Below are 12,619 nucleotides of genomic sequence, written 5' to 3'. Positions count from 1 at the left end.
CTTCTCTCAATCAAAAAATCCATGTAGTAATAAAAAATGTGGGAGTTTTGCACTTAAAAATCAACACTAGACATGGTATTTCAAAGAATTTATCATAAAACCAAATTATTTTTAAAGACTTAAGCAGTTTTATAGCTACAGAAAAGAGACTTTTTAAAATAGGGAGTGGCATGTGTTTCAGATGGATCCATTTTCACATCACACAAAGCACTGCTGGTCAGGGAGTGGGTGTCCTCCCTAACCTCTCTTGGTAAGACTTTGGGAATGGGAATATTTCTAAGACTGTTACTTAAAAACATAAAGAGAAAAAAATAATTTCTTGCCCCAGATGGAAATTTGAATCACAGCAAACTAGGGATTTTTGTCAGAACTATGGCATACTCTTAGTAATTAGGGCTGTTGTAGCTGATTCAGGTTACTCAGTACTGTCAGTTGCTCACTATCTGAAAGAATGTGGTTCTTTAAGAAGCTCTGCTCTTTCTGAATGCTCTCAAGATATGTTTGCAAACTTTCAAATGTCCATATCTCCAGGGTGAGAGGGACTTGATTTACTTGCCTGTGGTCAAATTGTAAGCATTCATTAATTTCACTTAACCTTCCCACCATAAAAATTTTAAATTTAAATTTCTCCCACTATATGAAGACCAGCGACCTTTAAACAAATACCCTTTAAGAGTTGGTTCTCTTTACAGTTAGCCAAATATTTCCCTCTACATTTAATGAAAGAGGAATGAGGCACTTAAAGCAAAAGGAGTTTGTGGAATGTTTATCAACTACAGTTTGCTGAGGCAAAAAAGGTTTTCTATTCTGATAGAAGCCCTACAGGCAGTACATAGACAAGCTGGTCAAAAATCAAGCTCCAACACTAAGTAAAGCAATTGAGGTTGCTCTGACTTGAACATCACCAAAGGCTGTGATGGGCATGGTCCTTTCCTGTAGCCTGAGTTGGACAGGCTATACTTTGAGAAACAAAAACATGGTTTTACTTTGCTACTCAAATTTTTTGAGTGAAAGAAGGACTATACTTTTAAATTAGGTGATCAAGAATACAGTATCCTAAATTTATACCTATTTATGGTTCTTCTAGTCCTCTAACAATCTTTGAACTCATGTTTTCCATCTGCTCAAAGCAAAGATATGATGTATGTAGGTTTCAGCAGCTCCCTGGATATCATTTTTATACATACATTGAACAGATAGCTCTCTTTGAAAGTTTGCATTAACTGGAAGAAGTATCTTTGCTTTCAGTGAGTAATGTTAAGATACTTTCATTTTATCTGACTGAAAATGTACATGACTACTTTGCTATATTCCCCAATGGAGCTCAAAACCTTGAAGCCTGAGAACAATAATGTTAGGAGCAACCAGTAAGGCTTCTCTGCAACATAAACCTTAGGTTCAAAAAAAAATGATGTTTTTATTAAGTACATTAACTATAGTTTATCATCTCTACAAAAAAACCCATTAAATATCTACCTGTTTCATTCAATAGTTTTACTTTTTTGATTCTTCTATCACTGTGTGTTCTAATATTTCTTGACTTTACTCACCTGCTTAAAGCCTGGAATTTCGAATTTCTCTTGAAGAATTTAAGTTAGACTCTTACCTTTATTGGAAAACATGGATTTTGTTTTTCACAAGTCATCTGGCACTCTGTCCCACTTAGGAAGGTGATTCTACTTGTGCTCTGGGGTGTGAATGCAATGTCATGGTCTATGTACTGTCCCCATACCATAATGATATCAGAATACAGGCTGTCTTCAGTAACAGCTTCATTAGGTGCATGAATAATTTTTCTGGTCACTTCACGAACCTGAGAAGAGAACCAATTTACCTTGAGTGTCAAACAATTTTTACTTCTCACAAAGTGATAAAACACTACAAAGTAGGGGGAACAGTGATAAAATCTATCATCCGCCTCCCCAACTTTATGTTGTAGAATGCTTTTAATGGTTTGACTAAAACCAAACCAAACAAAAAAAAGCCCAGCAACCCAACAATAATATAAAATCCAACATCTACCAGGTTCTTATTTCTGTTCAGGAGCTGAGACCAAGGTGCCACAAGCAGTTTCAAGGACATTTCAGCTGAGTTTTTCTATATGTTTGGAAGTGAGCAGTATATCTTTGATCTGTTCCTTTCCAGAGGATTTTGAAAACCACACATCTATTTTAGACTGTCTAAAAGTCTAATTCCAGTCTTATTCTGTTTTCTCCTCTTTAAAGAAGAAGGATTTGCTGGGAAATCTCAAATCACTGTTGATACTCAAAGTCTGAGCTGTTCTGTATGTAAATGAAAGGAGCTTACACAGCCCAGGACATGAGGTCGGCTGCAAACACAGGGTAGCTGAAAGTTCAGCTTCCTTTTCCCAAGCAAAGAGAAGACAAACCAATATTTCTGATGCAGTTCTGTGCAAGAGGCATAGAGATACATGAGGAGCTCTGAGGAAGAGCACATAGAGACATCTATGCTACTTATCCATCCTATATTAATAACCAAGCAAAACCATCAGGGCAAAATCAGCACTCAGTTTGTGGAGATGTTCAGAGTATCATTGTTCACAGACTCCTCTCTCATGCTACAAAATATTCCCTGGCAAATATCAGCTGCCCTGGAAGTCAAGCAACTGAAAGGCCAGCACATAAAATTGACTCACAGAGCCTGTAATAAATATAAGGGCTATATAATGAATGTATAAGGCAGATTCAGTTAAATTAAATTGGTAAGGACAACAGGCAACATGGGACTTGTTAGGAACATCAGAATTTATGCAGAAATAGTCAAAAGTAAGCTACCTACAGCTCATCAGGAATCCAAATCTTTCAATCAGTATTTTAATAGCTTTGGTGGCCACAAACATGTTTTTTGAAGTTAGTAAAATTTGCTTATCACTGTTTTGCTTTATAGTAATCCTCACACTTATCTATCACTTTCACAATATTTTCCTGTTACTTTTGAAAGAATATAGTTAGATATCTAAAAGTACAAAAAAAAAAAAAAAAAAACCCAATTATGTAAATGAGAAGAAAGATTTATGACATTAGTTTTACCCTATCTTACTCCAAAACAAAGCAGAGAACCTTGCTGATGGTCAGATGTTGATGACCAGATTTGGTACAGTTATATAATCTTTTTTTAAGAGTGTTTTACTTTACAAGCATGTACCCTAGTGAATCTAGAAAAAGGTAGTTTGTACTATCTACTGGAAATTTGCCTGTGTAAATGTCAGGTTTTCATCTCTGAGTGCTAAATTGTGCAACTTAGAGACAATGTTATTTAATTAATAACATGAGTTGCAGGTGACATTAACACTAAATTCTTCTGCTTATCCTTATTAAACATACAATGGTTAAAATAACAAGACTTTGAGTCCATTAAAAGTCAGGTTTCAAAGCAATGATGACAAATCACAAATTGTAAATCCAGCCCAAATCATTGTATACTGCACTGGGGAATTTTTCTCCCAGTCCTCTGTTCAAACGTTCTTTTTTCAGACTTCCCTCTACGGCAGGTCTGCTATTTTTTAAGTATATGAGGTGCTAAACTCCATAAATATTGCAATACTTTCTAAGATCAGTAAGTTGGACTAGCTGAGAAATGAAGTCATGATTTGACAGCAATACTTGTTCAGTTAAGACTTGCTAGCTTATGAGGAATGGCACCCATACACACACCTACACACATGCTAGAATGTCTATGCACTTTATATCTGTTTAGTTAATATGCAACCTTGTTTCCCTCTCCCCCCCGACCCCACAGTTCCCTGAATAAAGGTGCCATTATTAAAATAAAGAATCACAAAATTGCTGGAAAATCTAGGCTGGAAGGAAGCTCTGGAGACCACAAGGTGCAACTTTAAATTGAAGGCAGGGATTAGGCTATTAAAAGCCCCATAAAGACAGATCTTGGGTATTTCCCATGAGGGATATGCCAGAAGTTGTCTAGGCTGGAATCCATAGTCCAACAAAAACCTTTTCCAGCATTCATTGTGCTCACAACAAATTTAGTTTCTTGTTTGAAGACAAAATTTTCTCTGGAGCAACTTGTGAGCATTGCCTCTGGCCATGGCAGTGTGCATCCTTGTAGGCCTCCCTCTTGTCTACAATTTCATCATGGGAAGGTCAGAATTAGGTCCATTGTGGACCTTTTCTCTACCTATGTAGAGAAGTCACCCTGTGTCTGCTGGCTGCCTGGTGCGTGCCAGGCCAGGCATTTGGCTGGCTCTTGTCCTGCCTGCAGCACTTTTTGGAGCACTGGGATGCCCCTCAGGAGTGTCAGTGCCCCCTGCACTGCTCCATTTTCCCATTACATTTGGGCTTACCCCAGCCAGGTACAGGGAACCTCTCACCATCTGGCTGAACTTCTGCTTTAGCAAAGCCACTGGCTTCTTGACTGAGCTCCACAGATACTTTCAAAGTATTTTACACAGATATTTCCTTTCCTAATGCACATGGAGTTGCTATGCTAATGGCCCAGTGTAAGTGTTTCAAGTGATCTGGAGGTACACTGCCTGACCGAGGGTAGCTGGAATCCATTGTATCGGATGCTGGGATCCCATCCTCGAGGTTGGCTGAGGCCATCTTCATAGGCTGCTGGAAGCCACCTAGCCAAAGCTGTGTTGGATGCCCCCCATCTAGGATGTTCCCTATGAAAAGAAAAAGAAAATTAAAAATCAATGGCAAAAAAGCAACAGCAGCAGTAGAACCTTTGAATATATTCTGAATTTAAAAAAATAGATATACATACATGCATACATACATACATATATATGTTTATATTGTATTTATATGATATATATGTTCTGAATATCTGACCTGTCCATAAAAATAAAATAATATGAAATAATAATCAGCCACAAAGCAAAATGCCATTAAAATAAGATGTTCATGTAGCAGTCTTTGAAATTCTTCTCTTTATGTGTGCCAATACTAATTTTACTCAAAAGGAAAATAATAAAAATTGAAATTGCTAATGAATTATTACTATTTTACTTTTACTGTGTTTATAACCTAAGTTGTTTACCTTTGGACATTTTTTAAATACTTGCTGTGAAGGTAAGTTCCTGATAGTCTCTTCATTCCTCATAAAGTCAGATATATTCTCAAGAGCCTTGAAAAATGTTTGCTTAGAGCAACAGAGAGGAAATAAAAACTTGGGAAAATATAAAGAAATCCTTCAGTGTGAAGGTGAAGAAACTTAAATGAAAATTGGACACTAGTCATAGAGAAGAAATCATTTAGCAAGACTAAAGTAGCACAGCCTGAGGAGATGGGAGCTGAATCCAGTGGCAATGCTGCCTCTGGTTGAAGCTATACCAATTTCTTGGGTCCATCTTTGGGAGGGCCTGTGCACAGGCCCAGACACTGAACTGTGCTGCTAAGTAGTCAGCACTAACTGAAGTGTATTTTTATCTCACAAAAACTTGCTTTTCTCTGAATGTCACCTGCCTGAGCACATCTTGGCATCATTGCATACCAGTTTGTCATCCCACAGCCAGCCTACCTGGAAGGGCAAAAAGGAGTAAAAAGTGTATTCAAATGTGTAAAAGTAAGAGGGTGGCAAGAATCAGGTCACCTTTAATTTGAGGGTCAGCAAATGATTCTTGGTGATTTCTGTTTATTAGTGTAGTCAGCGAGTCTTGGGTTTGATCTAATTAATTTTCCTTCTATCATGACTATTAGAAATGTTAGGATTTGGTTTTTTGGCTGTTTTTCAATTTGTCCTATTCAATATATTTAATAATTGTTAAATATATATCAACACTAAAAAGAATAAATAATTTTTTTGCGATGCAGTCAGTTGACTAAAGTTGTAAAGTAAGCCACAAAGAGCCATAAATATTTCTGGAATGTTAGTAGAAATAGATAGTGTTAAAACAGACATTTACATGGATCAGGATACTAAACAATTATATTAATATTTCATTGATCTCCAGCACACTGAAGACACTCAATTTGCCAAGCTATATGATACTGTAATACACTTAATTATCCACAATAATTCACACTTGAAGGTTGAAGTATGCTTTAATAAAGCATTCAAATTAGTTACAGTTGATTTGCCTTTATTGAAATTGCATAAAATACTGCACATAGTGTAGTGCTATTTCACTCAATTAAAAATAATGAAATGTTAATGTAACTGCTTAACCAGTGATTTTTCTCCTGATTGCCTTTGTATGTTAGCAGATCACTGGAATGCTATTCTAGTAAAACCCCTCTCACATTCCTTTTTATTATTGTATTAAACATGTTAATATATTGGAATCTTGCTTGAGTTAAAAAGGCAGCTGAAATAATGAGACTTTGCTACCATACAGCTTTATAAAGTACTCAAATTTGATTACAATATATTCTGTTTACAGAAAGTGGGAGTTTTCATTTACTTGTGAAATACTGAAATTGTATCATTTGGATTTTGTTTTGGCTGCCTGAGAAACAGGAGTCTTAAGCTGCCATTTACTATCCAGATTTTTATCTTTTGAATTTTATTTTAATGTTCTGCCTAGCTGCAAGTAGATGGAATGAATGCCATATATCAACTTAATAATTGAAGTTTATGATGTTTTAGGTTGTGCTAAGCTATCATGTGTGTATCTTCTGGAAACATGGGACACTTCTGGAAAATAAGCCTGCTACTAATTGAACACTTAGCTTGCATTGAGGTGAAGTAGCTAAGCTAAAGGAAACACCTCAGTTCTTTCTTATGGAAGTCAATGGACTCAGACAGGATTGCTTGTTCTTTCTACTAGGTGAGCCATACTCATACTCCTAATTCTGCTGGTACTGGGCCTCCAGACTGAGCACCAGCTCCTTACCTGAGAGAATAGTTAATGACACAGCAATGAAATAGAAATGTTGCAGATAAAATTCCTCCCTGATGCCCCAAATATTAGGTGCACAAAAAGTAAGGTAGTCATTGAATAACCTGTCCATCAAGCCAGAAGGACAGACAGTTCCTGGGTGCCATCCTGTCATTCCATTCTATTTCTCACTACCAGGAACAGCCAAAGATGCAGCCTTGCGGTGGACATATAACTACCTCTGAAAACTAAGAGTAGGTGAAGCTAATTGCACTCTGAGAGTCCCTTCCTTTAGTACCTGTAATTCCTTCACCCTTGAATTCCTCTCATTGTACTAGACACTAAAAAAATACTTAGATCAATGCTAGCTAGTTGGGATTAAAAAATGGGAAAAAAATGGTCTTTGGATTTTCCTTCTGCTCCTTATTCTTCATTTTAAATTAATGCAATTTCATTTTGCTTGTTTAGGCAGAAAGGAAACTAAAATTTGTTAATATCTCTTACTAGTAAAAGTGGATAATATCTCTGCTGGGAATATCTGCTATTATGTTGATATTGTCCATAGAAGGTCATGTTTATGCTGCACCTTTGTTCTAGGAAGTGCACACTAAAACAAAGCAATCTCAGTGCTAAGGAAAAAATCCTTTGCAATTGTTCTGATTTGTCCCAAATGTGCAAACTGATTTAGCAGAACATTTATAAAGCATTTCCTTGCTCCCTTCTAAATAGATTTAATTTTTTTTTTTTTTTGGACACATAATTAATTCCACTAAAAATTTTGTTTCTAAATTTTACTAATGAAATGGATAATTTTGTGATCTACAGTACAGATATATATTCAAACAGAGTGAGCAAAAGTACAAATGCAACATAGGTCTTGATATATTTTCTGCCTGAAAGTGGAAGCTGTAAACAAGGAAAAGCACAGACTGGTATTTCATTTAATGTCTGAAGTCCTTGCAGCTGGTTTACATCACAGAATATGTTATTTACATTACAGTGTTATGGGCTTTTTTGGCTGATGTATTTCAGTAGAACTAGAGGTATTTCAAGGGGCTTAGAAATTTTTAAACTCAGTTAAGATCTGATTCACTGGTTTCAACACCTTTGGTTTTGAAGGGTTTTTTTGTCACCTTACACCTTTTACTCACATTTGGAGCAGAATCTAAAATACCACCAAATATGAGTGGTGGGTTTAAGTTCTGATGTGGTATAACCATAAAAACATACAAAGCAGAACAGAGTGACTGCAGACCAGACTCAATTAATCATATTTACCTACCCAGCTTCAGATGTCAGACTGAAATGCCTGCACACATCCTAACATTATCAGTCACTGAAGAGAAAAAGGTCTTTACCTATAGCAGACTGCTTCTCTCCATCTCTAGGGAGAAAGACTAAACAGACATGCCTGTAAATTAAAAGCTTCATCCATGTATCTGTGTTCAGCTGCACAAATCTTGGCCAATATATTCAAGCCCCGATAGAGATGTCAGTGCAAATACTGTACTAGCTGTTAGTTCAGATTCCAAGCAACTCTGAACATGCCTGGGGGAAATTATGGATAGCCACATAGTTAGATTTATAACACTGATGCATAGCAGGTTGTGTCCTCTCAGCAGAGTCTATCAGACATGTTCCTTACAAATGACTCGTGATGTAGCAAAACAGATTCATCTCATAAAACCAGACTCACCGAATAATAAAACTGCAGAATTGTACTGCTGTTTATTCACCACATTGCAGAGTACTTAACCTGTACAATAATAACAGCCTTCCATTTTCATCTCTGTAGCACTTCACCTGTAAACTTACAGTCCACCTCTCAGTTTGTGACCTTAGGTCTATGTATCCAGAGGCTGTTGAGTACAAATATTGTTTTCCCTTGTATTTAAAAGGGCCCTCATTCTCAGTTTTACACTCATTGCATTGGAGGGTTCTGAAAAGAACACATCTATTATGTGGGGTTTCACAGGAAACAATTACCAAATAGATTTGGCAACAAGTAGATACTAGTTTAAAAAAATAGCCACTAAACACATTCAAGCAGAAATGTCAAATTAAAAATAACACCTAGAATTTTTTATATTCATGCTTGCTAACTGTTAAAAATACAAAAAATATTTCTCCTTGGGAAGTAATATTGTTTTCCTGATTTATATAATTTTATCCAATTCAATAAAAAATAAACACTGGATTAGAATTAAGTTTTCTTTTTATATAGAAGAAGGCATCTACTAAATCAGTTCTCCCAAAATATGAAGTTCCTCACATAATCCTAGTAGCTTTCAGAGGAAAATCCTGTTTACAAAAAGTAGTGCACCAAAGTTTAAATTTCTTCCTCCAGGAATGTTTGCAGGCACCTCATTTACACACAAGTTGATGCCAAAGTTGACTGATTAACACCAGTCCCCCTTCACCGATTTCCTTGGAAAAAGTAAACTTGTCAGCTTCTTGGGTTTAAAGAACAAGAAGAAAAGGATTTTTCAGGGCAATTTTTATCATACATACCTGTTATTGCAGGCACCAGTGATGAGTCGATATTCATTAGCTAAGCAATTATTTGGACATTTTGGTGGCAACATATAAGGCAGACATCCAGAACTATTAGCAATCATAGTGAGCAGATCAGGTGATAAACGATCTGAAAGGAAGAGCCCAGAAAAGCAATTTGCTGTATTGGATTTAGCAGCTAGAGTAGAAAAGGCATTATTATCAGCTGCATCTACAGAATTTTCCCTCTTCCTCGGAAAGAGCACTTAATGAGAAGTGCTGCAAGAGGCTGTGTCAGGGACTTAGAGGCAGAGCTGGTTTTATTAGGTGATGCATAGAGAATGAGAAGAAAGAGGTCCAGCAATAGCTGGGAACTGAGGTTGACCTGCTTGCTGCGTCCTTCTTTCCCTGTGCAGTAGTACTTTTCTTGCTTGGTCCCTGTATTTACAACAAAGGTGTAAAAAATGCCATTCAAGAACAAATGTATATGCCAAGGAAGAAAAAATGTGTGACTGGAAAGATGCAAAAATTTAAAGACCCTGCAGCTGACTATAGACTTCAATGCCGAGTGGAAGAGAATCAGAATTATTAGCTGGAATTTGGAAGCAAGGTAAAATCAAGTCCCTTTGTATCAGTAGACAGCATGTTATAAATATATTTCTGAAATTATCCAAGATGGGTCTCCCAGTGAGCATCTGATGATGAGGGAGAAAGCCACATTATTGTGTAAGCTGCAGAGAGCTGGCACCTATTCTCACCTCTGCAGGTATTAAAATATGTATGGCCAGTTGGAGGTGGATGTACCCATGAAATAGGAACAATGTGGTCTAGAGGAAGGTGACCCTGCCCATGGCAGGGGGCTGAAACTAGGGAGTCTCTAATGTTCTTTCCAGCTCAAACCTTTCCATGATTCTATGAATATCCTTTCTGAACTCAGAGAAACTTTGACACTCAAAGTGACTACAACCATCCCATGATGAAAGATGAGGGTAGAGGTAACATATAACTCTTGCCTTTGTCTCCCCACTGGCCAATGCATGCCACCCAGTCCCAATATCTGTTTATTCTGCCCATTCAACTCTGAAGTGAACTGCTTTAGTCCATTGTTCAAACCAAAATATTAAGCCACAAAAACAAGCAACAAAGATTCAAGGACCAAATCAGCTCAAAGCATGTTCTGTGGAGCAGTTAGAACCTGTACAAGGCAGTAGTGAGAACAGAAGGAGAATAGGTTCTTAGACTGGCTATATAACCTTCTCATTCTGTACTAGTAACTTGTGCCAAATTTGTGGATAGAGCTGTACTTCTTTGCTAGTTCAGGTTCAAAATTATACTCAGAGCCCAGCACCCCAGTTATCTGGGCTGCCTAGGTAGATACATATCTTCTTTAAAGTTAATTTAGTTCTTTAATTCATGTAAAACTATTCTATTGTGGCACATAGACTCTACAGTGTCTATTCACATTCCATTAACATTGTTTCAGCTCTGAAAATTAACAAGAGCTATGTGCACTTCTGCAGTTTAGAAATTCAACTTCTTTTTGAAATCACACAGCACAAAAATAATTGCATCATGTATGTTTGTGTGTACATAAGTATATGCACAGACAAACTAATATAGACAAAGATATATATTTTAGTTCTACAAATGTCCCATTAGTTTAGTAAGTTTACACTTCATGTAAGTGAACGAATTAAATTAGGGAGTGAAAAAAGTCAATGTTTCTGATATTTTGATCCTTCCAGACACCAGACAGACATATTGAAATTCATATCTAATTAACAGCAAGTATTTTACTTAGAAAACATTGAATTTTCTGGACTATGTCTTTCTTTCCCCATCTAATATGAAAAAACCCAGTTAAAGTGGAAATAAATGTGTAATGGCAGTGCATTATAAAATTAGTTTTGGAAATATGAACATATGTTTTTTCAAAAGAGGGATATGCATATGTTGAGAGGAAATGTGTTTGAAAATGGCAGTGCCATAGTGTGATAGAAGATCAAGCACTAAACCCAAACTGCTAGGGAAGATAGATATTTCACTGCAAACAAGAAGCTTACAACACCAAGGATATGCAGGCTGATTTATAGGCAATACAAATACACTGTCATGAGTTCACAGGATGCCAATAATGTATACTGCTCTCCTCAACTATAAGGACACCACCCACACTACAGCAAAGAAAAATGTAAACCTATCTGAGGTGTTTTCAAGAACAAAGGAAAGTGCAGAATAAAATAAAAGTGAACTTAACTGAACTTTAATCTAAAAGACAGCATTCAACAAATCAATAGTGTGGTTTGCCAGTGTCAATATATTGTATTTACCAGTTGGATGCAATGAACGTTTGTGCTTCTGGCAAACTTTTTGTTTCAGCACCTGAATTGACATTTCCATTCGTTCAGCTGCTCGGGAAATATCTTGACTCTCTTGTTCAGGAAATTTTGAGAAAGCCAGCAGTAAGGCTGGGGTTGCTATTCCACTTTCTTGGATCTTCCTATAATTGAGATAAATACAGAAGGTTTTGTAATGTATACATTTTTAAGACCTTTTCATAACAATAAAGCTGTCTGTGCTGGATATATTGTAAGTTTAAGGTATTTAAGGTATTAAGGTATATTTTGTTTGAAGAGAACACTGAGAAAGCAAAGAGAAAGGCTGTTTTGTGACCTTGCTCTGCAAGAAAAATTCTAAAAGAGAAACTGTGCTTCTGTTGGACGCACAACAAGAGTTCATTTCATGGGAAGCCTTTAGGATAAGAAAGAAACTTTTGGGGTGAGCAGAGCCTGCAGCACTAAGTGGAAGACCATGAGCAGGATAGTCACAAAAGAGGTCTCCCAACTCACTGCTATAAGCTTTGCTTTCATGTAGCATTTAATATTCAAGACCATCCTCAATCATAAATAGGACTTCTGAGCACCAATTCTCTTTAAAGTCTATATAACCACATACACAGTATTTCAAAGGAAGCTTAATAGTCTAGTGTCTGGGGTAAGTGGTCTCAGTTTTATTCCTAATAAAATTTCAATTCCTAATTGAAATAATAATTGTTAAGCATTTATCTTTAGCAACTCTTAGCATTTATCATGTTTAAGATATTGACCAAATAATTGCCACAATATTTTGTGAGCCAGATAAATATCAGTATTTTCATCTATTACATGAGGCAGCTGAGCCACTGAAAGCTTGAGACTTATGGTTTTAAATTTTAAATGCCTTAGGATTGTCACCAAAATACTATCACTAAAAATCGAGTGTGAACTCAGTCTTTACACACAGAGGGGCAACAGTTCTTGACAACTTCTATCCATGTAAACAGTT

The 12,619-nt window shown here is 36.5% G+C and overlaps 1 protein-coding gene across 1 annotated transcript in view; it reads right to left on the bottom strand.

Annotated features, from left to right (window-relative positions):
- The window catches only part of TPO (thyroid peroxidase), a 43,793-nt gene that overhangs the window by 19,886 nt on the left and 11,288 nt on the right, over positions 1–12,619 (bottom strand). The window contains exons 3-6 of the mRNA XM_077781767.1: positions 11,626–11,795; positions 9,314–9,446; positions 4,516–4,645; positions 1,607–1,813 (exon numbers count right to left, since the gene is read on the bottom strand). Coding sequence (XP_077637893.1) covers positions 1,607–1,813; positions 4,516–4,645; positions 9,314–9,446; positions 11,626–11,795 — 640 coding nt within the window. The remainder of the gene's footprint in view (positions 1–1,606; positions 1,814–4,515; positions 4,646–9,313; positions 9,447–11,625; positions 11,796–12,619) is intronic.

The sequence above is a fragment of the Lonchura striata genome, chromosome 3 (assembly GCF_046129695.1).
Source record: "Lonchura striata isolate bLonStr1 chromosome 3, bLonStr1.mat, whole genome shotgun sequence".
Lineage (NCBI taxonomy): Eukaryota > Metazoa > Chordata > Aves > Passeriformes > Estrildidae > Lonchura > Lonchura striata.
This window is presented reverse-complemented; position numbering and strand designations above follow the sequence as displayed.